At 39.4% G+C, this 27,622-nt stretch overlaps 1 protein-coding gene across 1 annotated transcript; it reads right to left on the minus strand.

Moving 5' to 3' along the window:
• Nucleotides 1-149: 149 nt before the first annotated feature.
• Nucleotides 150-26,192, minus strand: enpep (glutamyl aminopeptidase). Its single transcript, XM_042501265.2, has 20 exons — nt 25,349-26,192; nt 18,800-18,941; nt 16,597-16,731; nt 16,345-16,465; nt 14,517-14,671; nt 12,843-12,956; nt 12,624-12,758; nt 12,400-12,465; nt 11,754-11,819; nt 10,463-10,620; nt 10,006-10,088; nt 8,939-9,075; nt 7,971-8,026; nt 7,736-7,886; nt 6,878-6,951; nt 5,464-5,568; nt 4,978-5,151; nt 3,942-4,082; nt 2,802-2,883; nt 150-890 (listed from the first exon to the last, which is right to left on the minus strand). The coding sequence occupies exons 1-20, from the start codon at nt 26,008-26,010 to the stop codon at nt 744-746; spliced, it is 2,904 nt and encodes a 967-aa protein (XP_042357199.2). The 5' UTR covers nt 26,011-26,192; the 3' UTR covers nt 150-743.
• Nucleotides 26,193-27,622: the final 1,430 nt, after the last annotated feature.

The raw sequence follows: 27,622 nt of genomic DNA on the forward strand, positions 1-27,622 counted from the left end.
ATGAACTGCATTCTTAAACTGATTCACAAAACCACATATCCCATAACAATCACAGACTGCATCTAAAGATGGTCAACATGACAGTTCCCCCAATGTGTAACTTTTCAAACTGGCGTACCATAACAGTGTCTGCAAGAAGGCATACAAAGTTATTTTAGTCCAGATTTATTCATTTTACTCTTCATCTCCAGCATGTCAACTGCCCCACACTTCCATGACTGTTTACAAATACAAAATAAACATATGCATGCACAGAGAGTGGTGCGTACTGTGCAGCACACTGGGGGAGGGATCAGAAGGAATGTATCATTACAAGTTGGTTGGATGACCATAGCTGCACTTGGTGCTAGAGAGGGAAAACTCACTGTGCCACAAGTTAAAGATTTACAAAAATATATTGAAGAATTTGTAATAAAAATGTTTAAAGTACAAGAAAGGGTTGTATAAATATAATTCTTAAGATGACAGCAATTTGCAAAAGGGAACTTTTGCTGAAGAGATCAGGTTACATCTGAATGTGTTTATAAGTAGGAATGTGATCATTTGTTTTGATTTTCTTATTTACAATATTTATTTAGACCAGCGCGCTCCTTCAAAAAGAACACAAACTCCACAAGCCTCAGCCTGTGTGCTCTGCATGGGAAAATGCCTCATGTATCTACAGTACAGGGGTCTGTGGATGTTCTGGTTCTTCACAGGTACAGCGCTCCTGTATCCCTGCAGTGTTTTACACCGGTGCTGTTTTAGGCGACGTTGCTCTCCAGCCACGCTCTGATCTCGTTCTCATTCCTCCTGATCCATTCAATGTTATTCCTCACCGTCTCCAGCGCCTGCTTCCTGGGCATCTCCCCTGCACCAGCATCTGGTGTCAGCTTGAAGAAGTGCTCCATCTACAAGACCAGCACAGAGAAATATGTTTCAACAAGCCTGAAAAAGTGTCAACCTTTTTGCTTTGTTTAATGATAAAATAAAATAACATGTTTTATCTCCTTTTTAGTGATCAGAAAATAATTGTCCATTCAAAACCTTGTTAGGCCTTAATTCATAACTTAAATGGTGACAGGTTTTCACATTGGGGAAAAAGCATCAAAATGTATAGAAACTTCTCATTTCACCCAGTATATTCTGGCAGATTTTTGAAACTTCAAGGCAGGTAACCACACAGTACAGAGGCAATGTCCTCAGACATATTTTGCCAAAACCATCTGTGTTAAGGCCCAGACACAGCAAACTGACAACAAAGAACTAGTTGATGCAACGCCTCACGTCACAAAACGTTGCACGTAATCACACCAAACCAAACAACCAACTGACATATACGTTCTGCATCCACCAAAGAGGGAATACCCCTCCATACCAGCAGACAGCCAAGGTCTGTATTCAGCATTCAAAAAGGGAAACCAGAAGACTGTCGACGAGAGATTCTTCTGGTTAGCACATTAAAAACTAAATCTAAAGCCTCATTCCCCTGCACAAAAAAAGGCTAACACCCGCTAACATCTGGCTTTTTAATGGCTTTTTAATGCCATTTGGATGCGTACGATCGGCATTCACACCTAGGTCAAAAGTCTCTGCAGTAGACATGGGTTTTTATCGCCTCTGGCTCCAATCAGCATTGATGGTAACACAACACCTAGGTGAACTCGGTAATTTGACGTCTTTAACCAGGGAGATGCAATGACACGCCATCACTAATTACCCTCAGTCTCCTCCGAAGTTGAGCTAAAGCATTACTCCAAGTTGTACCATACCAAATTTGAAAGAGAGACAGAATAAGTAAGAAATATATAAAGAGAAGAAACCATTAAAAAGTTTTCAAAGACCTCTGTTCCCTTTGCTGTCTACTGTATACCTGTTCTCTGGCCTGTCCGTGACGTCACATGGACACACCAAGAAAACAACCCACAAACATACACACACCAGCTGACAGAAAGGCAGACTTGTCTGCTGCAGCGGTGTGTTCTCTGGCAGTGGGAATGCAGTCAATTGCCTATATTTAGTGGGTTTATCTGTGTTTGAAAAACTCACGTGCACAAGCTAATTTTGGTGGGAAAGGGGTACAATATTGAAAGAACAAAGCACATTTAGCAACAACAGAAACATCAGTAAATGTTTCTGCTAAAGAGCTCAATGGTAAAAAACAAACAAAAAAAAAAAAAAAAAACAAGCTCACCTGATATAACAAGTTCGTTTCAATCTCATCTGTTTGTTTAATTTCCTCACCCTTGTTTCTTTTCTCATGCACTGAGCTGAACTGCCAATCGGGGATTTCTTTCACCGATGGGCTCAACTGTTGCTGATGCTGATTCAATATGCTGAATAGGCTGAAATGAAGCCAACCAGGGCTTATGAAGGCTAAAGGTACAAACTGCACTGACGGTGATGGATGCTCACTGACCGCCCAACATTGATAGGCTTGGTGTGTCAGGGTATTTGGAAACATACTGAGCATTTAGCTGGACAGCAGAGAAGTGGGTTAGGTTTCAGTGGTTTAAGAAGATTTAATAGATCTTTTGATTCATTTTCCCTGCAAAAAAAACATGTCACATTTGGAATCCATGGTACCAGATGTAACACAAGTGGTTTGCAGTCACCCTGAAGGCCTACTGGGAGTATTTATTATATACAAGAGAGTTTTAGTTGGTGTTTCTTTAAGGACATATAATTGGAAAAGTGCATGTTACTGTGAAGACGGATTTACAGCCTCTTGCTCTTCATTCCAGTGAAAGAATGATGTAAAACTGCTTAAACCCAAACATGTTAAAAGGAATAAGCTAAAAAGACACCAGGTCAGTGCTAACCTTCCACAGCTGGAGCTCTGTGTTGTAGTTGGTACTGATTCGATTCAGTAGACGGCCGAGGTTCCTGTCATTGATGGTGTACCTGTTTAGACAGAAAATTCATGACCATGATCAACAAAATACAAAAGTGTTGCAAGGTTCATAGTCTGTCTTTCTGCCCTCCTCTTCTTCTGTATTCCTTATTCCCCAGCCCCCTACATTACCATTTGCTATCCATCCACCAGATGCCCTCGAACTTTCCCTCCTTTCCGCATCACCTGACTGCCCCACCCATTTACACCCATTCCCTCTTGACTTAAATGGTGTGCTAGCCATCAGTCTGCACCTTGGCCTAGCTCAAATCTATTCAAAAGAGGCTTGGACACACTGTTTGACCCCATGGGACATATGGGGTATGACACATGAGCAATGTAACTGAAGCTGCAATGTTGGAGGGTTGCAGCAGATAGCACTAAAAATGTGCTCGGTTTGACAGAACTTTTGGGTACACTCATATGAAGGTTGCTGATATATAATAGAGTATTTGCATATAGAAAGCATTTGTTTATGGTGCTCTATTATGAACTTTTTTGTTCTATGATAGTGTGCCAGCTAGCACACGCTGTAGACCTGGTTTCACTGTGCATGTGTTGTAACCTGTTGGTGTGACGTCATTTGAGAGCGTGACTTTTGAACCTTCTTGGTCTAGCTTAGCTGTCCCCTTTCTCCATGATGCTCATTCTGTATAATGACACAAGGAAGACTCCAACCTCAGCCCATATGAGCCATTGACCAAATATATCATTGGCTTGGGTGTTTCAGCTACTAAGACAGATCTTCAACACTGACTCTCCTTCTCCCTGGCCTTCAATGTATCTGTCACAGACTGGCCTGATCAGATAACTTCCCTCCTCTGGTTCATCCCGATTCTCACATCCATTCATCCACCCCTGTCATCCAATACTTCCTCATTTCATTAGACCTTGAAAATCACATTGGTCCTTGCTAGTTGTATCCAGTGTTGTGTTTGGAGCTTGCTCTGCTTTTGTTCTATGGCTGTAAGATTCAGTTATTTTTTGTGGTATGCTTTGTTGCTTGGTAAAAGTCCCTGTCTGTTGCAGTCAGCTCTGCTTGTCAGTTCATTGACCTTGTTGCACTGACCTGTTGACCAAGTAGTTCCAATTGAGTGTGGTCCAGTCCCAGGCCATGTCCTGCCCCAGTGGATTGTAGGACACATATCGCACCACAGTGAACAGGTCCTGACTCCTCACCACACTCTCATCCTTACAGGCATCCAGCAGCCTGTTGGACATAAGCCATAACCCGTTACCCTCTCCACATATTTTCTCCTGATAATATTTTTAAAGCTGTACTAGTTTTATGTTGTAATATTTTTCTGAAAATGCAAAAATGAATGTATTTTTTACTGGACAATAGTGAGCAGAGGCGTTTCTAGACATTCTGGGGGCCCCAGGCAAGAGGCACCTTGGAGGCCCTGTCAGCCATCTCTGGGGGCCCCCTTCCAGTTCAGGGCCCTAGGCAATTGCCTACCCCATTGCGACGCCTCTGATAGAGAGAGAGTTAAGAGAAGACCCAAAGACTGTCACAAGAACTGCTTGCATTCACATCATATATACAGGCATCTGTTGGTCGTCAAAGTGTCATGGGGAAATCTCCAAAGAGTGAAAGAGTAAAAACAGCATCATCATGTATGGTGCACATAAAGAACAGAGGTAGTAGGGTGCCTTGACACTTGTGTGAGTTTTGCAAGTACAAGTTGAGCAAGACAACCTTAAAATAAGCAAATTAAAACCCATAAATTCCCAGCTATCCCACAATATCAAAGAGGAGCTTGGGAGGGTCATAAGGCTATTAAGGGAACCTGAGCTGCCATTTCAGTGACAAAAATGATGAGATCCTTGGGCTGGGTCAGAATTCAGCCGAACCATACTGTGAAGGTTTAAAATATGAACAGTATGTAAGGGTTAAACATGTCTTAGCCAGATGCAAGGCTTCACACACATTTGTGTTTGGGGTGTAGTATCTGAGAAAAGACAAAATGTTGCAGGACACCAGTAAAAATACTCAGTTTCCAGCGTGGCTCTACAACCAGGTACAAACTTAACCACAAATGGGATCATCACAATCAGAGCAACATAATAAAAAAACACTCTTCACAATGAGCTGTGTTTATTACCTGTAGAGGAGTTCTACATTCTCCACAGAGGCCAGTCCATACAGCAGCTTGTCCTTCTCCTGAGCCAGAGACGTTTCTTTGTACCTCTGGAACATGATGTTCCACTTTTCTTCGGTGCCTGAGTTCTTCATGCCGTATCTATAGACCAGCAGCCTCAGGTTCACCGCTACACTGCTGCAGGTCAGAAGGTTAACACATTTTAAATATCAGGTTACCTGAGATGATAAAAAACATACTGAAACAATCGCTGTGTAAAACACAATGTAACTTTTCTTAAATGTCAGGTTTACATATCAAAATCAAAGAGAAATGGTTTCAAAACAAGAGTCTTTATGTTTTTCTGCTGGTCGTGCACGTGATTGATAAAAGATACACCATAATTAAGCCCTAGGTTTGTCACTTCAGAATACTTGATTTAAAGTCTGTAAGGAGAACAAATATATGTAGAGACACATAAGGTTTGGACAGAGACTCGAGTGGTAATACCTGAGACTTCCAGAGATCCACTGGTCAAAAAGAAGAGAGGCTGCATCCAGAGCCTCCTGATCTCCCATCTGACAGGCAATGCTGAGCACGTTCTCCCTCAGTAACCTGCCAAACACATCCAACCATCGGATGGTAAATTAATGCATGAATTAGTAAAAACAACAAGGACACATGCTGTTTACAGCAATGGTATTGTTACTGCTATCGGTTTTAATGACTGGACATTGTAAAGAAGATCAAAGAACAATCTAAGGAGTTTTCTGAAAAACAGTATGAAGTTGGGTTAGAGTTATTGGTTGCCTGGTAAAACCATCCTGATAATGTGAGCTTAACATTCTGTTTCACTCTGTGTATCAGTCTGGACTCTCTAGGCAGGTTTCCATTGCAGATTTGCACAAAACTAAAGTGATATTTTCGAAACATCGATAAAACACAATTGTGAGATGACTGCGTTTTCATTGAGTGAAGTTCTGCGACTTCTCCTCTGGTGATAACATTCTAAGAAACATGGTGATGGATGTTCAAAACATTAGCAGCTTTATTTCTATTGCAGCCACCACACTAGCCGACATTATTTCCAATCCAAGGCCACAGAGCAGAGGCGTGTTATGGAGCCATAATGGAAAGGAGAGCCCCTTACACGTTGGAGCGGCCAGGAATGAGGGATTTCTGGGAGGTGATAGTTCACAATTTCACAGAGGAATTGTGAATTGAACACTTCCGGATGATCCACTCAACTTTTGAAGAGTTATGTGATGCAGTAACACCTCTTGTAGCTCCTGCTGCATCATACCCGAGGGAGCCAGTTTCTCGTGATAAGCACATAGCCATAGCATCAGGTGACCGTTACGGTCACAAAAAGTGTTTCCATTATAGTTTTGCAAAATATAGCTTTCTGAATCGCTTGAAGTACCACATCATGGCAGAGTAAAAACTTTTTTGTAATAAATGTTTTTTCCTTTTTCAAAGTTAATGTGTTTCCAATAGGTAAACTTTATATTCACAATTTCACTTTGCACAATTTTTGGGTTAATGGAAACCCATCTTCTGCCTCCCAAAACACAAAAATCTGGGCCACTCAGAGATCCCAACCACAGTAAAAAGCGTAAGTAGCCAATCAAGGATGCATTAATGAGAAATGGTAAATATACAAATGGTAAATATAAATAAATAATGTTTTTCAAGACTGTTATTGCCCAGATGACAATGTATTTGTATAGTAGTCGCTTGTGCTAACGTCAGGATTGGCTGAAGATGTTTGTCTGTCAAGGCGACTCCCGCCCACTGAAAGTGTTTGGGGCAGCAGAGAGTCCAGACAGATACAGAGAGAGAAAGAGTATGTTGAGGTCAGGATGGTTTTATCAGGCTAAGTTATTGGACCCAAGCCTTGTTTGTGTAACTGTTCCTGCTGTACCTCTCTGTCTGTGTTCCTTTATCTTCCCATCCAAGCTGGTTTGTGATGTTTTTAACATGGTCACGAAACAGTTTCTAGAGAAAACAAACAAAAACATAGTTATTAAAAATACCAACAAACCTAATATCTCTTTCCACTGTACAAAATCCTGCTTACACCTAGCTTTTTGATGTAATGGGAAAGTATTTGCATTCACTCATGCATCACAGGTATTTATCACCTCAGGCTGTTATTGGCATTGACTGAAACACAATATGCGCGTGAATGTGCTCATTTTAGCCACTTATCAGGTGAGATGCAATGATACACCAACACAAAATACTGTCTGTCTCCACCTAAGAAGCACTTAAACATTGATCCAAATTAGTCTGCAGGGACTTTAAAAGAGAGACTGAATCAGTGAGAGATAAAGAGAAGTAACCACTATCAAGTTTTTAAAGACCTCTATCCTGCTATGCTGGATATCCTGCTAACCTCTATGCTGCTCTCTACTGTTAACCTATTCTCCAGCCTGTTCATGACGCTGAATGTGATACACCAAAAAAAACCCAAAAAAAACACCCCCACACACAGAAAGGCATACTTGTCTGCTGCAGAGCCGTGTACACCGTGTTCTGCTCTACCGATGATGGGAAAGCAGTCCATAGCCTATTTTTGGGGAGTTTACCCGTGTTTAAAAAAAACCTGCATGCACACACTAATTTTGATGGAAAAGGGGTATTAAAGAACTGGCCCACTTTGTCTCTGTAAAGGAACAACAAATGAGGATTTGACCGCACACAACAATTCTCATTGCGGTTTTTTTTTGTGTGTGTAAATGATAAAAAAGTTAAAACAAAAGATTAGCAGCTGTCTTACCTGGAACTTTGGGTAGAGTTCTGCATTGTTGGAGAGCATGTTCCGGACATAGGCGATAGAGGAGGCTACGCGTTCCCATGGTATGTAGTCAGTCTCACTTTGCAGATACATGGTAAGATTGAAGGCATTGCCATAATCTATAACATCTGCCCTGAACAGTGGAATGAAACAGCAGTTACAGCATGTGCATATGATACCATGTGTTCATACAGTGTGCCACGGGTTGAAATCTTACCTTGCAAGAGCAAAAACATCATCAATATAGCTGGTGCGGTCAGCTGCATCAAACTCCTGTTAAAGAAAGAAATCTCAAGAATTAGATTTATTTAATATAAAGCTCTCCAAGAAATGATAGAACATAAAAAAACACTAAAACATTATGCATTATAAAAGGCTGATTTTGTTTGTTGTCGTCTTGCTCTTTAACTTCATGCTAAAAAGTTGAAATCAAAGGTGAAACACATGATAAAGAAAATTCAGCACTAAAATGTTTAATAGTGTTCATGTGTCTGGTAGTTATAAATGTAAAATTGGCTGGATGTTGGTTAATTGTGCAGAAAAAGATTTCAAGAATAAAGTTGAAATATCTTGAGAAAATGTGATTATTACAGCATTGAAAACATGAAAAACTGATCAGAGAAAATTTGTGTTAAACTGTTGTTCTGTGAACACATTTTTACATGATTTGAGTTTTGATTAAGTGCATTAAATTACATTTGTATGTTTTAGCAATTTCTTGACCCCATTCACATAATGAGTAGCGTTATAGCTATAAGGTACTCAAAAGTACAAGTACTTCGATAGTACCTGTTTAAAACAACATGAGCTTCAATAGTATTAAAAGTTCTGAAGTTTAAAAATAAAAAAAGTCATATTTTGTTTTTGCAAGTGTATATATGCAAGTGTATATATGTATATATATATATATATATATATATCTTTAGAGAGAGAGAGAGAGATAAATAAATGTGTGTGTGTGTGTGTGTGTGTGTGCACGCGCATGCGTGTGTATATATATATATATGTGTGTGTGTGTGTGTGTGTGTGTGTGTTGTTATATTGAATTTCATAACTTTAGTATTGTGACAACCAAATGTCAAACACATCTGTATCGAGTAATACTAAAAATACTGAAAAAAACTGAATTACAGTTGACCTTGAAAATCTCCTGGGTGGTTTGTTAATCTGTGAAAACAGTGTTACCAAGTGGTTGTTTTGAAGCTGTTGACTGATAGCGTTCCACATGTGGTCATCGTGGTTGACACGGTAGAATCCGATATGATCATTGTTAACCTTCAGCAGTCCGTCCTCTGAGGGCAAGTAGCCAGTGATGACATGCTCTGAAAATCAACAGACAGCATGAGTGTACTGTGAGTGAAAATGGACATTTTGGCTGCAGTGTTCAGTTTCTGCTTTAAAAACTAACCATTTAAGTTATTTATTAAGAAAAAGAGTTCATGATTTTATTTGTAATTGTGATTTAAATATTATTTATTTCCTATTCATCTTTTAGGTAACATAAATTAAATCTAACCCGTTTTCATATTCCCAGGGTGTCATATACCAAAAGCAAGTGTGAGATAAAAACAAAAAATGTACATAAAGTTTCTACTGATTGGGTAACACCTTTGACACAACCCAAAAATGAGAGCGAACACACCTCACAGCCTGTTGCACACTGTTTCAAGATTGTTTTTTAAAAATGCATTATGTCACTTATGTAGGTACGTGATATACCTGTGTCATTCATGTAATATATTTACTTCACGTGTCATACTTGTTTTCACCAAAACATCATGTTTTTTCTCGACCTAACCAAGTATATTTTGCTGCCTAAAAATATCTGCATCTTCGGGGCAACCTCTAGCTCACCAGGTAGAGTTTATGCCCCATATGACTCCGGCCTCTGCAGCAGCCCAGGTTCAAGTCCAACCTGTGGCCCTCTGCTGCATGTCAATCCCCCCTCTCTCTCTCATCTCTCCTGTCTATCTAAAACTGTCCTGACAGAGGAAAATGCCCCCAAAAAATAATCTAAAAAAGAATTAAATAAATATGTGCATTTTCCATTTTTAAAATACAATAAAATTGTAAAAAGTCTTGTTTTTTCAGTATTTGTTTCCAAAAGCAAAATGATAGAAACAGATGACAGCTCGTTTTCCAATTTCCGATGATGTGCGCAAATAAAAAAAATGGGAGAGGTGCGTCACAAAGAGTCAGTTTTTGGAATGTTTTGAGATGATTAAGCTGCACAATACTTGAACTGAGTGTACCTGTGCTGCTCTTGTCAAACATCGCCAACATATTTTTGTCGCTTTTCACAGAGTGCCATTTGACTGGAATCGTCCACTTGTACCTGTAGCAAAAACACACTCATGTACGGGCAAACAAAACTTATGTGAATTAAAATCCTAAAAAACACATTTACATTTAACTCCTAAAAGTTGCCCTCATCTCTCTTCTTAGCTCTGTTTTTGATCTCCACCAACTAGCACAGTGAGTTTACTATAGCTTTTTCACTGAAAACAGCTGCTAATTTAACTTGTCAAAAAAGTCACAGCCTGGTGTGTTGAAAAAACTAAAAAAGTCATACTATTATGTGTCAAACTAAACTAAAAGTCATAACATAGCATGCTGGAAAAAAAGGTAACAGTTTATTATGTTGAAAATAATAACAACAAAAACAAAAGTCATTGCAATAAGCGTTTTTATGATGTTTGTATCACTGACCCCAGAGGTGAAGGAGGCTGGCTGGCATCAGCTTTAGGATCTAGCAGGAATCGGCTTTGGCTCAGTTTGGCATTTTCTGAGACAGACAGGTGCAGCACAGGATAACCCATTTGTTTGGTCCATGTGTCCATTACGTCTGCAACCGGCAACCTGCTCACCTGAGCACAGACAGGAGAAATTTACTGTAAGTAAAAATTTACATTTCTTCTGAGAATGAGATGTTCAATATCAATCTAATGTCTGTGAAGAGCTGGAGTCAGGATGTAGTTCGCCTAGCGTAGCATAAAGACTGGAAACAAGGGGAAACAGCTAGCTTTTCTCTGTCCAAAGTTAAAAAATGCATCTACAAACACATCTGAAGTTAACTGATAAAGACCAAAACAACACAGAGGAACTGAGCAGAATTTGCAGGGAGGTGGTAGGGGACAGAATATGTACTGTGACACTTGAATACTGGGTTTGTGTCCAGACTCCTGTTTGTAGTTAGCTTTAGTCAACAAAAGCACTTTAGTTAAGGTCAAGGAAGGAACATGATTTTGGTTCAATGTTAGTAAACCAGAATCAGGTAATTCTTGAGTTCAAATGGACGTGTGTGCCAAATTTGAGGAAAGTCCCTCAATTCCCTCTTGAGATATTGCATACATGAGATGGATGAGATAGATGCAAGGTCACAGTGACCTTGACCTTTGACCACCAATATCTAATAAGTTTTTCATTGAGTCCACGTGAGTGTTAGGACCAAATTTGAAGAAATTCCCTCAAGGTGGTTGTGAGATATCACATTGATGAGAATGAGATGGTTTCAAAGTCACATTAACCTTGACCTTTGACCAATATCTAACCAAATCCAATTTTGGCAGAAAAACACTGAAATATGTTGTCAGTAAACATTTTGTTGTTCTGTCAACATTTTTACGAACTGCCAGGTACATAAATTAGCAACAAACACTTATTATATTGTTAGAAAATGTAATTCAGTCTGCATTAAGTCCCCTCAAAACATATTCACTGTTTAAAATGAGTTGTATAGAGAAGTACTTTCTTAGAGACAGAGCTGGCTGTTTCACTGTTCACTGGTACATCTGTTTAAACTAAGCTAACCACATTCTGAGTGCAGCTCTGTATCTAACACAAGGACATGACACATGACATCCATCCTCTAACCTCACTTTCATAAAGAATGCAAAAAAAAACATTCCTTTCCAAAATACTAAACTTTTCCTTTGACACTGGGTATTACTCTGGCCTTGTACAAAGATTATGTTCTAAAATTGGTAGAAATTAAACTTACATTGGCGAGAGATTCCCAGAAGTTGGCTGTTTTTGCGTTCTTGAAGTAATAATCTTTCAAATATTTCTGGGGAAAGATAAAAAAAATGCTTTTATTTATCAGCTGCTGGAACACTTTAACCCTTTGAAACCTGAGAAAACTGTGTTTATTTTCTTTCAAAAACAGGAGAGGGGAAGGCAATGGGCCACAAAAGAAGAAATTTTCATAAAATAAGCAAGAACTTAGTATAAGGTAAAAAAAAAAAACAACAAAAAAACCTAAATAAAAAATACAAGGCAAACAAGACTTGGAAAAAGTACCTAAAATTAAACTCTTATTCTGTAACATAATCTTAAATATTTATTTATGGTCATTAAAACAATGTTTTTTTTTTGTTTTTTGTTTTTGTTTCAACTTTTTTCTCTCTAGACATTTTTCCCTAGACTTTTCTAAAACTAATGTTTTGCAATTTGTGGAAAATGTTGCCTGTTGCCTTTTCCCCCATGTTTTTGAAAGAAATTGCACCAATGTGTTTAAAGTTTAAATATTGTAAAAAGCATCTGAAAGCAGCACAAGTAAAGTGATGTTGCTAGGTTTCGAAATTAATCAAAAGAGCAACATCCACTTTTAAATATCTGTCATGAATGTGCAACAGTCTCTGACTTACTCGACAGCCGTCTCTGAACGTGTCTTTACCCATCCAATCTTCCAGCATCCTGAGAATGGACGCTCCCTGGAGAGAGTTGGATCATTTTCAATACAAATAGTATTTTTTTCCATTAAGTATGATGGCTTGCACTGGTAATGTAACTGATATGTCACTGTTTCCATGGGAACCAGGGTTTTCTGCACCTCAAACTGAACCCTTTACTGACTCAGCGTTTCCAGTACCTTGCTGTATGAGATGGCATCAAACACAGAGGTGATCTGTGCTGGGGTCGACACATCCACTATGATTGGGTGAGAGGAGAGGAGGGCGTCGTCCAACATGACAGGAAGCACATCACTGATGATCATGATGTCTCGCTGTTTAGCACCGGAGGACATAAGGCAAGTTTCAGATACTGTCAGTGGTATTCATTGCTGTGTGTGGGTTAAAGGAGGACTCACCATGCCCCAGCTAGGTTCAGCCTTTTCCACGCCGATGTACTCAAAGAAACTGGCAAAGCCCTCATTAAGCCAGAGGTCATCCCACCAATCCATGGTCACAATGTTCCCAAACCACTGGAAAAAAGAATTATAGAATCTGTAGGGACAAGTTAACCTGTATAACAGCCACACCTCATAGGAATACAATATTACAGTGTAATGAAGTGTATGTTTTCTTCTCTGATACAGGCCCAATATAAAGCCTTAAACATAACTGTTTCTCTATTTGACATCATTGTCATGGTAACGTTGACAGCTGGCAAGCGTGTGATGTTTAAGATATCCTGTGTGTATCCGTTGTTGTATCGCCGTCTGTGTATCCCATTTCTGCTTTGCTTTGTTTGTCAAAGCACTTTGTAAACTCTGTTTTTAAGGTGTGATACAAATAAAGTTATTTTTTTAATTAAAAAAATCATGATATTTCTGGAAATTTGGGCCCCCTCTACAAGACCGATTTTTTTTCACCTGATATTGTGCATATTAGCAAACAAATGGTTCCAAGTTCTGCTGTGGATGAATTAAATTATCAAATCGGACTGAATTGAAATAAATCAAATTACAACAAACCCCATGAGACTTTGAAGGGTCTGGAGGCACTAAAAATTTGCTTACTGTAATTCACACTAGCATGAGTACACAGTATTCTACTCTATAGTGTACAGTGTAAAAGGTTTATTCTTCAGTACACGTGAGACGGCCTCAAATGCTTGCTGCTCGGAAGTCTATTTGTACATTATTGTATTCAAAATGAAACAGTAACCATCCCTCATACCTGTGACTTTGAAGAATTCATAAAACTTTATTGGCTGCTTCAAGGCCTCTTATCTGCCATCACAGTGAAATATCTGATATCTTGCAAAGACATGTCATAAAAAGCTTGAAGAATAGCACACAATACTTCAGTACATTTTAAACATTTACAATTCTGAACTCTGAACTTAATTTTTTCCTTTTCAGTAATAGTTCAGTAATCTTTCCATCCATGTTCATAATAAAGATAATAATCAGTGTTCCATTGCCAAAAGAATAGGAAGCTAACTTGATGTGAGCTTTTCTTTTTTTTTTTTTTTTACATGGGGTTGTATTGTGACACAGAGATAAAACTGTACTTAAAACCACAGTCATGAAGCTTGCACAATTTGGGCCTTACTCTTATAATTATAAGAAAAATACCAGCTGAAATAAAGTGTAGGGGTTTTGTTTGTTTTTTTACTCTATCTTTATTAATCTATTCATATTACAGCCATAAAAGGATTAAAAACTTCATTTCTTGGCTTTTATTCTCCAGTTTTCTCTTTTTTACTCCAACCAAAAATGTGTCCTAAATACCACACCAGTAGAGTTGCAATATTTGTATAACTTACATATTACATATGTACAATATACTGCCCTGCAAGGATCTATATTGGGTCGTACTTTATTTACAATTTGTATCAATAATTTGTATTAAAATGTTGCAAATACAAAAGTTATTATAGTTATAAATTATTAAATTAAAAAAGTACAGTACATAAATTATAGGAAAAAATTGTCCTTCTGTCATGTCGTCTTGCCTGCTGCTTAAACGTTCTGACTGTCACATGTGCCTCATAAATAAAATCAGCAGAGTAAGTAATATTATCTTTATGTTAATACCTGGTGAACCAGCTCGTGGGCGATAACACTGGCCACGCGTTGCTTGTTGTAGGACGACGACTGCTTCTCGTCATACAGCAGGTTGGTTTCCCGGTAGGTGATGAGGCCCCAGTTCTCCATGGCACCAGTCCCAAAGTCAGGAATGGCTATCTTATCTGGATCAAACAGCACAGACAGTCCATTGAAGTTACAGCTTATCATGTGTTTTATTGCATTATTGCCTTGGTTATTGTTGTAGGACAATGAGATTGTATCTAAATTTAAATTGTTGTTCTTTATCCCCAGATGATTTTATCAAACTTTACCTTTAAACTGGTTTTAGGCAAGATACCATGATTAATTTTTTTTTACAGATTTCCAACTATTAGTTCATTCTATGATGCCCACCATGGCACATTTCTTTCATTGGACTGCGTTACGCCTCCTTTAACTTTCATTTACCTTACTTGTTTTTTCTTCAGAAACTCTGCAATTCTAATAACAGTAAGGGCTTTAAAATCCTTCTCCAGAGCATAATGAGATGTACCAACTGCACTGTGCTCTTACTCACAGCTGCTCATACTTCGAAAATCAAAGAAACACTGACAAGCAAAGGCTGATATTTCACTTAACTGTTAGGGGACACAGTAAATGTTAAAACTTCTCAAAAACAATTTCTTAAAGGGGACACCAAAGCTACCACCGTTCTGACTGTGTTTTCTGCATATGATCCTGTCACCAAAAGGCACCTTCCACGTACACATGATGCCCCTGGACTGCATTAGTTAAGAACATGGCTGGACAGAACTGGTTGCATTATAATATGTTGCTGGATGGCTCCTCACAGCAGCATGATACTCTGACAGGCATGTGGATACTTGAGAACGAGGCCAGATGAAACCTGATGCGTGTGCATGATACACCACAGAATGACGTCAGGTTGGAGCTCTGCCAGTAACGATAAAATATAAGGAGCGAAAGGGCACCTATAGGGCGGGCGGGAGGTATGGATGATGGGTCCAACAAACCCCAGATTTCCATGCGGGAGTCCAGTGTTTGCTTCCTGTCTGCCATCATGGGTGTTTGTTGATGTTCCAGCGTTAGTTGCTATGTGCTTGTGTTACAAAAACATAACCATGTGCTGTGTCATCCCACCATGTGCATTTGTTGACATCATGGTAGCACCACCCCAGAACATAAAGAGCAGACACAGAAGGATACTTAAAATGTGATATGTAGGCGCAGAAGTTCACTGCAAAGAGGCAACATGTGAACACTTGAGATGAAAACGTGGTGCATTATTACTGTACTATTATTTGATGGAGAAAGTCTCTACTTAGTTAATACTGTAAGTCAGTATGTAAGGCTGGTTGGATGACAGGCAGACCCTCAGTCTTTGCAAAGGTAACAGTGTTGTGTTGTAACTGCCATTGTAGTTAATTCTATTGGAGGTATTATGGTGCAACAGTAAATATTATTAGTCTGTTGTGCTCAGGGGTAACAGTCATTTCTGCTCTGGGGTGGTGTTGTCATTGTTTTAACTGTAGCAGCTAGAGGCAATGCAGTGTGGAGATCCTGTGAAGGAGGGTGGGGAGAGCTTTCTTGGGACATGCAATCAAATAATAGAATCACAAAAAAAAAATGTTTATGAGAACATGCTGCCAGTGGAACGAAGCCACAACCACTGAGAGTCCTAGCAGGGACTTCTCTGTTTGTTATTCTCATTTGGAAAACAGCATGACCCTAAAAACAAAGTATGCGTCTGATTGCAGGGCAAAAAACAGAAAAATACATTAGATATAAATAATTCAAATCTGAATGCATTACATAGGCTACAGTCTGAACGTACCCAGTTTTGCGATGGAGTATGTCATGTTGAAATATTTTTCAAAGTAGTCAAAAATGACCTTGGTGGTGTTGGCAGCATACTCTGCAGTTGCTAGCTGACTTGGCTGGGCGTAGATTCTCAACTGTGAAGGCAGGGGAAGAGAAAACACACAAGTGTGCATGCATCGGCATTTCCTCTAATAATGCGAGTTCATTTGAAATAATTTCAACAAAACTCGATTGCACTGACAATGACACATGATGGTAAACTTACGGGAATTCCTCGGGCAGAAGTTCTTTCCACAAAGTCAAACTGATGCACAGCAAAGCATACCAAATAGGTACTCATTGGAATGGACCTCCGGAAGGAGGTCTTCACCTTATTGCCAGGCAGTTGTTGAGGGGCACCCTGGAGAGGCAGAGAAAAGGGCTAATGGGTCAATGTGGACATCACTCAGTCTTTAGAGTTGGGTGGATGACCCCTGAACAGAGGCACAAGATTGATTCCTCTGCTTTTAGTATTCAGAGTGTTCCCTCCAAGCCCGGCTTCCCTTTTCTTTGTATTCTCCCCCTCAACCATGAGTACATTTGAGTAATTATGCTCTCCCATCTAAAGCAACCATTCTCTGGTCCAACAGGAGCAGTTTTACTGGCAGAGTAACTCTGTACATACAAGATAATCCTTGCTGAAAGTATCAGTAGTGAAAAGTAGAGCTGTGAATTTGGAGGTTTTATGTTCAGTTCAGCTGATGAACAACATGTTTCCTCTAGAATGGGAAACTTAGACAAACCCTTAACTGATGAAGCCCAGTCAAATTAACTTAAATTTATTATGAAATTTTATTTTTTAAAAAAAGATAATCAACACACTTTTGGAAATATTCCAAACTGTAACAGGCAGATTTGATTGGTAGTAGCTACTAGCTGATATATGCTAACTCTACTGGAAACTGATTAGTGCTGAAAGAAAAGACACCTATAAGCCTTTTGTATATGGTGGATATCATATCACCTAGGGCAGATCAACATGTTCTCATCCCAAGTTGTCACATTTTGCCGCTTTGCTACAGACTTTCACATCTACATCAAGGAGGGTGGAAAGAGGCAAATCACAGTCTCAAATGACATCACACAACCAAGGTGCAACATATGCTCAGTGAAATCTGGTCTGCAGTTGCCCGGGCTTATTGGTTGATTGCTCAGCAACTGTAGAACAGATTTCAATGCACATGTGCTGTACTTCAACTGTGTGATGCCATTTAAGACCGTGAATTCTCCACCTCCACTGTCTTTGATCTACATATTATGCACAAGGTATTCTTCTGTGTCTGCTATTGATGTTCTGGGACGCTGTAACTGATGTCAGCACAAGCACATGGTGCACTTACCCACACATGGTTATGTTTAGGCAACAAAAGCACATGGCAACCAATGTCGGGATGTCAACAGATGCACATGTTGGCATGGACGGTTAGGCTTAGGCAAAAAGGACACATGATAAGGCGTAGAAAAAAAAAACAACCCATCACATTCAGGCAGGAAGCGAACCTCAGACTCCCACATGAAAGTCCCGAATTTGTTTGACCCATCCACCGCCCATCCCTCCCACCCTATAGGGGACATTCACATTTCTTATATTACATTGTCACTGGCAGTGCTTCAACTTGACACCGTCCAGCAGCATGTCATGTGCACGTGACAGGTTCCGTCCAGCTGCATTCTCAACTGACGGCAACCATCTGTGTATCATGCTGCTGTGGCAGGTGCCACCTTGCCTGAATGAAAGCCGTGCATGGCCGAAACATGTTCGCTTAATTTTATCTGTTCCACCATGAACTAGCCTTGATAATAAAGCTTTTAATCAAAATAAGAATGCTGTGGTTACGCCCCTTTTTTCAACAATCTTGGGTAACTCTTTATGCATATTGCACATAGAAAAAAACAGACAGACAGATATGTCACGTCTAGTTAAGATTGCTAATCAATTGGACAAACACTCTCAGGGTAAGGGGTAATAATGAAAGGCCATGACACACTGGACACCGATAAGGGCAATGACCCATGCCTACAGGTTGTGCTTAATGACAAAACATGAAATAAAAGGAGCAAAAATGAGGGGAAATAACCAAAGAATAGAGTTCATGGGGGGTTCTGAGATCAGTCATACTCCTTTTCTACCAAATATTTTTTTAAACTGTTTCCATTGAAGATTCCTGGGACCTTGGAGCTTTTTCGTGAATTAGCCCCTGTTTCTGCCAGTTTTGAGTGGAACCGTTGGATGCGTCTTCAGTGCACAACAGAAGGAAACAACAGTAAAATCACAGATCACACTGATTACCTGCAGTCTTCTGTCCTGTTAGTACATTGTTTTTACCAAAAAACAAGCTTGTTACAACTATTAAAGAGATCACTGAAGCCCTGATATTTTTTCACCTGACTGAAATATTAATATTAAGAATTGTTGAATTGAGTCCTACCTCGGGCGGCATGTTGGACAGAGCTCCATAGTTATCATCATGAGTAATGGAGATTTTGTAGGTGGCCTTCTTGTTGGGTTCATCGAAGCAGGGAAATGACTTGCGAGCATCTGTTGGCTCATGATCAGTCGCAGCAATCTTTCTAGTGATCAAATGAAGGACAGATTACTGCAAACGTGTTTGTGACCAGGTGCTTTTTTAAACCCCTCAAATTATTTAGGTGAATACTGTACAACAAAATAATATACTGTACACTCAGATGTAAGATTGTCATCTTTGTCTGAAACCACCACTGGTATTTGTATCAGTTACTCTGGTCAAAGCCTGTCCCTGAGGAACTTTGTGTCTACCTCTGAAAATAAAAATGTCCTTTTGTTATTATGTAATATATATTGTGGACCTGATAGACTCAATCAAGACAGTGTTAACTGGTATAGAAAGGACCTTCACTGGTCTGTGTAACTGAACTGTGCTGAACTTCCCTCCATCTAGCCAGCGCCCAGATCTCCCTGCTCATCTTCCAATTTTGCATTGTCTGGTGGATTTTTACCTCCTCATTTTTGTACAACCCAATGAACACAAAGAGCGTAGAAGCAGATTGACTCTCTCTTTCTTAAACTCAGACCAGATTGTAAATCTAGGCAGCGCACTGATCAAATATAAACCAACATTGTGAACAGGAAGTGGGTGCCATACTGGTTCCTGAATTGTGAAAAATGGAGGCTGAAAAAAATGACATCACACTGTAAAACTAGGCAGCCATCAAATATAAACTACGGTTATGTTACTGTGTGGCCAATGTCTCACCTTAAATGTTTTTGGAAACATATTCCAGCATTCTGTTTGATCATTTGTCAACAGCCACTCATCATATTGTTTTTGGACAAATAATCGCATTTAATCCATTGATGCAACATTTATTTCTCTGGGAGTTGCTCGGTGGTACATGAAGCCAAAAGGGTTAAACTACCACATATAAAATAAGCCCAATGATTAGCACTAATTCAGCCCACAGAGCAGGTGCACTGGAGACTTACAACAGCCAAGCAGCCAACTTCTACAAGCCAAAGGGCTAACTTCTGCTTTGAAGTTGTTCTAGACATTAGAAATGTAATCTTACCAAATGGATCAAATGCTGATCTGATGATTCTGAGTTATTTTGTCAAATTCATCAATTGATCTATAAATGTCCCTTTCGCCATCTAAGTCAATGGGAAAAAGCCTTTTTGGCCTGCAGATCATCATGTGGAGGTGTAATTGGACTTTTTGGCCACTACAAAAATTATCTTCAAAGCTTGACACAAATCCATGGGGCTGGATTACATCATCCACCAGCTTAGTCCAATGTGGTGCAGTCAATTCTGGTAGGTTTTCTACTTCTTGAACTAAAGCGAATTCCACAGCCCTTCCTCTGTTTGTTTGTTTTTTTTTTCTTTTTTCTTGTGATGCAGCACCAGTTTAAAAAATATTTGCATCTTTCCACTGCATGGACAGCCCTAGTTTTATTAAAAGTTCATCTTTCCAGCAATGAAATACATCATTTCTTGTTCATGTTTGCATAAGATCCATAGAATCTTTTCAACCCCCTTCTGCAGCATACTCCATATCTGCTGTCCATGCTCAGTATGTATGAGGTAGTGCATTAAGCCAATGAAACAATGACTGTTTGGAAAATACTGAGCATACAGGACTTGACTGGATTATATCTTTGGAGAGGTTTAAAAACTTTCTATGGACGGATCATTTATTTCCCTGCGGTGTAAACATTTGTCACCATTGGAATCCATTGTAACTGACATGAATCCAAGCTGAACCCAGCTGGTGTCTCTGAAGGAGCAAAACAGCCGCTTACAGCTCAAGAGTGTTTGTTTCTCAAAGGATGGATTCTGTATGGACTATCCCTTCTATAAAAATATAAGTCAGTATTACATCTAAAAACTGTAATACACTGGCAAAGTGTTGCTATTTGATCAGCATTTTACAATTTGACAAAACAGTTCGATAAAACAATACAAACTATTCCTATTCCTGGAGCTTTCTATCGTACTGCAAAGTCTTCATCAGTAGATGAAGTTTGTTCATGTAAATAGATCATTCAGCTCAGTAGCTGTTATGAATGCATCTATTGCACATCCATAACATCTTAATGACAGTTGAGAAATTCTGCTGTAGACCATGTGAAAAAGACACTGAATGGACCTTGAGCTGGTATTGATTTGTCCAGCAATTAATGTCAAGGTCAAGACTGAACTGTCAAACTTAGACTTTTTTTAATATACCACCCAACTTAGAATGATTTTGACTTTTACACAAAAACAATACAAACAAACAAACAAAAATATGACAAAATAGTCAAAAACACTTAAAAAGATAGCCTGCATAAGTTTTTTTTTTTGTTTGTTTGGTTTTTTTTCCTGGCCAACATGATAACATTTTCACTGCGCGCTGAAAAAGAAAGTTTGTTATCCAACCAAATTCCTGAAATACTTATACTTGTATAATTATACTTCTTCAAATGAGTCCCCATTTAGAGTCTAGAGCACTATGTCACTTAGGGATTGAGAAGAAACTCTTTAAAAAGTATTTGTGACCTGGTGCTTTTACCCAAATATGCTTTAACCTCCAAAATTGTTTAGATTAATACTCTACTAAGAAGTAATACACTTCCAAGTTTGCCCTCTCTGATTGAGACCACCTTTAATATTTTTCATCAGATACTCAAGCCTTATCTCTAAAATATATCAACCAACTTAAATGCCCATTAGAGTGGTTTTGACTTTTAGACAAAAAAACATATTTGTTATTTATTTGCTTGAAAAAAAGACACTAGGCAGGCTTCCATTTAACCTCTAATTGTGCAAATTGAAATTGTAAAAATAAAATACATCTAATGGAAACACATCATTTTCGAAAATACTCCAATTTTTTGCAAAAAAGTTTTTATGCTCACATGAGGTGGTATTTCAAGCAATTCAGAAAAGTTGTATTTCACAAAACTGCAATGGAAACACTTTTTTGTTTTTTCTAGGTCACATGATGCTATGGCTATGTGCTTGTCAAAGGGAACTGGCTCCCTCATGATGCAGCAAGAGCTACAAGAGCTGTTATTGCATCACACAACTCTTCAAAAGATGAGCGGATCATCATCATCATCATCATCAAGTTTTGAATCCACAATTCCGCTGTGAAATCGTGGACTATCACCTCACAGAAAAATCCCTCATACGTGGCCGCTCCCACATAAAAAAGGCTTGTCTTTCCATTATTGCTTACATAATATGCCTACGTGGCCTTGGATTGAAAATAATGACGGCTAGTGTGGTGGATGCAGTTGAAATAAACCTGCTAATGTTTTGAACATTTATTGCCATGCTTCTTGGAATGTTATCGCAAGAGGAGAAGTTGCATAACATCACTCAATGGAAACACGTTATCATGTTATTGTGTTTTACTGACATTTCAACAATATTGTTTAAGTTTTGTGCAAATCTGTCATGGAAACCCATCTCTGAAGTCTTTGTATGCTCAAGTAACCATGACCTCATCATTCATACCTCGCTGATTACTGATGAACCTGGTCTGCTTTAGGCAACCTGCCAGGATTATCAATTGACTTCGAAAGATTCCTCTGACCAGAGCAACTTTAGTCTGAATTACTATCTGAACTTTGCTGAGTTTTAGTTTTAACCTTACTTCAATCAACCACACTGGAGAAAGAGAACAAAGAAAGAACAGGAGGGAACATTTTTTAAAGAGTGGGATCTGACTGGGATACTAAAAACACCTTCATAAACACAGTCCCAGAAACTCTGCTGATGTTTTCCATTAATGTGATACACAGCAGCAACAAATCATCATTAACTGAAATCTGAGACCCTAACCCAAAATCACAATGGCAAGTTCCATGGAGCATTTGACTCAGTACTGTCGAATGACTTGGACAGGTCATATTTTGATTCATTTCTGCCAGGCTTCATCACTGCACCTGCATTTACTCTCCTGTCTGCCACTAAAGTACAACCCTGCTGCCAGACTCATACTGTACGAGACTAAATAAAACTATCCTTGCCTCCCATCACTGGTTGATTATGAGTTTTTAGCCATGGCCGAGGATGAACTGATTGCATCTGGGTGGTCAAAGATCAAGGTCACTGTGACCTTACATCCATCTCATTCTTGTGAAGGTAGTATCTCAAGACCACCTTAAGGAAACTTCTTAAATTTGGCAAAGACATTCACAATGCACAGCAATGAACTGATTAGATTTTGATCGTCAAAGGTCAAGGTCACTGTGACCTTATGTCCATCTCATTTTCATGAGCATAGTATCTTAGAAGCACCTGATGGAAACTCCTTCAAATTTGGCATAAATGTCCACTTGGACTTAAAAATGAACTGATTAGATATTGGTGGTCAAATGTCAAGGTCATCATGACCTTCCATCTCATCTTTGTGAACTCAGTATCTTAACAATCAAGGTAAAGGTCATTGTGACCGTATAAAATATGTTTTTGGCCATAACTCAACAATTCATATGCCTAAATTTAAAAAAAAAAAGTTTTTTAAAGAAAATATCAGTGAAGTGATTGTGCATTTTATATCCAAAAGGCTAAAGGTCAATTTCACACTTTTCTGGTCATTACTCAACATCATATCTCACCAAGGTAAGACATTAGTCTATACATTAGACATCTAGTTGTCAAATTATTCCGGCTCTTTTATTTTGACATAACCTTACCACTGTAATTGAGTCCTGAGTATATAAATGAACATATTGAGTATTTATTTTGGAGGCCCTGAGAGCTCAATGTACTGCACATAGAAACATCCTAAACAAATAAGGATTACTAAAGATATGTAGGAAAAGCACTACAAGAAGATCACAACCCAACGGGAACTGTTTCCAGGGCACATGTTCACAAGGCTGGGACACACTTGCTGTTGCCATGGTTTTGGCTTATGAAGGTACTGAAGTTGTCAGTGTCATCAGTATTGTTAGAAAATCACCTAAAAGGTTTGCTTTGCTTATTTTAACACTGTGATCACATCATTCAGATATGAGGCTATTGCCAAATGCAGATCTGCTGTTATCTGTAGACTGCCAATCATACAAACTTGTAGTTCTATAGGTAAAGTTATCTAAGTTATCTAGGTATTTATATCCTCATAATTAATGTTTTCTAAATGCTGCACAAGTGACATCAAATGGATGCCTCTATGTGTCGTTTAGATGTTTTTTTTGTCGTAAAGTGATTTAAAATCTTTGCAATACATACATGTCTTTAAATTGATATCTCTGTGTTTCAGTTTGGTAAATGTTCTCAAAATGCAGTGCATGTGTCATCAAATGGAAGTTTTTGTGTGTTAGGTCAGTATGTTTTTATGTTTTCAAGTTGATGAATATAGTTTCTAAATGCTGCACAGGCAGACACTCAAACTGATGCTTCTGTGTGTCATCATGTTGAATATTTTCTAAATGAATCTATATGTGCCATTAGGTGGGTGTTCCTACATTGTTTGATGAGAAAAGATGTTTTCTAAATGTGGCACAAGTAATCAAAATGATGCTTTTGTGAGTTAAGTTAGTGTTCTTTGAGTGTCGTAGAGTTGGTGTTTTCTACATGGTGCTCATGTGTCGACACGTTGATGTTTTTGGGTGTTGTTAAGTTGTTGAAGATGTTTTCTGCAGGTGTGTCATCTAATTGATGTTTTGGTTTTGTTAAGTCATTGTGTCTTTGCTGTCAAGTTGCTGAAGATGTTTTTTACCAGTTGTGCATGGGTTTTTTTTTTTTCTATTTTTGTTAGATCGTGTTTTAGTGTGTCGTTAAGTTGGTTAATGTTTTCTAAATGCTGTGCTTATGCTGTTAAGTTGAAAATGCTTATTCATTTGCTTGTTTTGTGTCTGTTTGCAGTGTATTTAACTGTGAGTGCCACCATATACTTTTTCCACAAAAATTATAACTCTTCCATTGAAGCATCCATGACTTCTATCTAAGCAGTTAATGAATACTTGTTGACAAAGTATTAAATTGTTGTAATCATGGATAACGATATTCATAGATCACATGCATATGCACAAATCATTACACTATTAAACATTTATTCATTCATTCATTCATTTCCTGTAACCGCTGAATAAATGAATTAAAATAGCACAAAAAAACAATTTAAAAATCAAGGATAGTTCTTTTGCATTTCTACTTTCTCTTCTTGTTCTTCCTTTACTTAAAAAAAATAATTAATTTAAAAAGCATAAAAAGAAATAATTTAAAAATCAAGGATAGTTGTCTGGCATTTCTACTTTTTTGCTCTATTGTATCCAACTAAACCATGAATTTGGTGAACTGTTAAACCCTAATTATTGCTATTTCACAACATTACTCAATATCTGAATATATTCCAGTTACTATCAAACATATTAATCAATACAGTAATGAATTACAGATGCTGTGTGCTGTCTAAATGCCACTTTTTTTCCTCTTCCTTTTGTTGACATACACATTAATGTTTTTCACGTTGTTTATGACACAATACATTAAAAGAACTTACTTGGTGACCCCGTTCTCAGTATAAATGACCCTGTAGAATCCCACCACAGAGCCGTTGAGCCAGCCCTGGAAGTCCAGGCTGAGGACGTACACCTCTCCTGGTCCGGTGACGGGCAGCTCCTCCGTTACCTCTACCACCACATATTGTTGAGGAACGTACTCAAAGCAGCTCTTCACCGCCACCTCCCTCTGGCCCCGCTGGCCGCTCTGCATCCTCAGCCGGGGCACATCGCTGACAAACGTCTCCCTGATGTGGAGCCATAGATGGTGAGTGGGCTTGCTGACCTCCATGTGGATGTCTACCGTGCCCGTGTAGGTGTCATCGACCAGGTCTGGCTCGAGGTGCAGGTCATAGTGGACTGGCGTCACATAGCTGGGCAGGCGGAAGTTCTTCCAGTCCCCAGTGGAGTCAGAGGAAGCCTTACAGGGCCCTCTGGCAGGCGGAGGGGGCTGCGTAGGCGCTGTTGTGGGGGCCGGTGTGGAGGCTGTTGTGGGGGCTGGTGTGGAGGTGGTGGGAGTGGTGGTACTGTCTGACCTGGAGAGGCCCACCCCGAGGCCCACCGCCAAACAGCACACCACCACTGTCAAACAGATGATGACTACATGCTTCTTACGGATGCAATAACGCTTGTCCTGCTGTTCCATGTCCATGCTGTCAACCATGGTGACGCTCAAACCTGAAAACTTCTCAGGACTAAAGAACAACTTTCTCCAGGTTCCAAAGCTGACCCGGAGTCAGTGCTGCAGGCTTTGGCTCTTACAGTATTTAGATTAGCAGTGGGAGCTGATCCAGTGCTTGCCTCTGTGCTGCTGCTGAGGGGTGGAGAGAAGAAGAAAGAGGAGGAGAAGAGAGGAGAGGAGAGGAAATCTGTCAGACAGCGGAGAGAATCTCACACATTGAGCGAGGTGCTGTTACACACACCTCCTCCTGTTAAACATACACAGTCTGCCTGTAAATCAACAGCTAAAGTTCAGAGCCATGTGTTGGGTTTCAAAAATGATACAAGTAGTTCTCAGTGTAAAGGTTTGTAAAGGACATGAAGTTAATGTCTGCTACCAGCTTTTGAAAATAAGTGATCCATTGTGTGTGTGTGTGTGTGTGTGTGTGTGTGTGTGTGTGTGTGTGTGTGGGATCATATTTCAAAGTGAGTGTCCTGCTGACAGTAGGGAGGGAAGATGCCATTGTTCAGACACTATTAAATTTGCTCTTTGGTCAGCATAATAGTGATTGCAACAGAGCGATTTGTGGACAGAAAAGCAAAACAAAGTATGTATTGTCTGGCACTACAGTAGCAGGATTAGCTATTTAAAAAAAATCTTTTTTTGTTCTAAAGCCCCTTTTAAACTGCCTGTTCAAGGCGGGAATACCAACACGTCACATGGTGCCGCTCTGTCAGCTGACCTTGCTGGTTACTCTCCCAGAGGCCGTTACCGTGATGTCAAAAATGCACATGGTGGGATGAAGCAGCACAGCTCTTGTGTTTACACATCAACAATTTCAAGATGGTTAGAGTTAGGAAAAAAGAGGCACATGGTAAGGTGTAGGAAAAAAGAAAACATCCACACAAGAAGTGAACTCCAGACTCCTACATAAAAGTCAGTTGTTCTCACCTGCCCTATCCTATAAGCACACTTGTGCTCCTTCCTTATATTATGCTGTTACTGTCTGGCAGTATTATTACCTGATGCTGTCCTTCAGCATTTCATGCACACGTGACTGGTTCAGTCCGGGTGCACTCTCAAGTGACGCACCCAGTGCCATTCGGCCGTGCACCAGCGTATAATATCAAAGGCTCTGTCTTGTTTTCATCTTATGCCATTCAGCCGCATTCCAGTTAGATGAAGAGGGTCGCTTTTGGCATCACGCTAGTACTGCTAAAGCACTGACAGAGCCATATATTGTGGACTTCTAGCTAGCTGCTAGCTAGCCAGGTTAAGGTTTTCAAATGTTAACATGAGTAAACATCAAAGAAAGATGGTGAAGATGTACACCAGTTGAACTAACATCCTGCTAGCCATTGTACAGCCAATGTACAACAACCTGGACAACCTCTGTGCTGCATCACCTTCCTACAGGAGATCAAGAACTGAAATATCCACTGATTCACTAAAGCGTGGCTAAATCCTGGACAGCACCATTCGGCCAGGAGATACTTTTTCTAAATGCCAATCCATCTTAGCAGAGGACTCTGGGAGTGAAGGAGAGGAGGAGTGTGCTTTACACGAAATAAGGACTGGTGTTTCGGTGGGAATATGAGGTGCTGTCCTGTTCCTG

The sequence above is a fragment of the Plectropomus leopardus genome, chromosome 14 (genome assembly GCF_026936395.1).
Source record: "Plectropomus leopardus strain MGB_pleo_1.0 chromosome 14, ASM2693639v1, whole genome shotgun sequence".
Lineage (NCBI taxonomy): Eukaryota > Metazoa > Chordata > Actinopteri > Perciformes > Serranidae > Plectropomus > Plectropomus leopardus.

Bases quoted from the DNA above. Each gene is read 5' to 3' on its own strand.
- enpep (XM_042501265.2), bottom strand. From the start codon at position 26,010: ATGGTTGACAGCATGGACATGGAACAGCAGGACAAGCGTTATTGCATC. The intron at 10,621-11,753 runs GTAAGTTTAATT...GTCTGTGCTCAG, and splicing joins TCTGGGAATCTCTCGCCAAT to GTGAGCAGGTTGCCGGTTGC. The intron at 7,887-7,970 runs GTAAGATTTCAA...TCCACTGTTCAG, and splicing joins GATGTTTTTGCTCTTGCAAG to GGCAGATGTTATAGATTATG.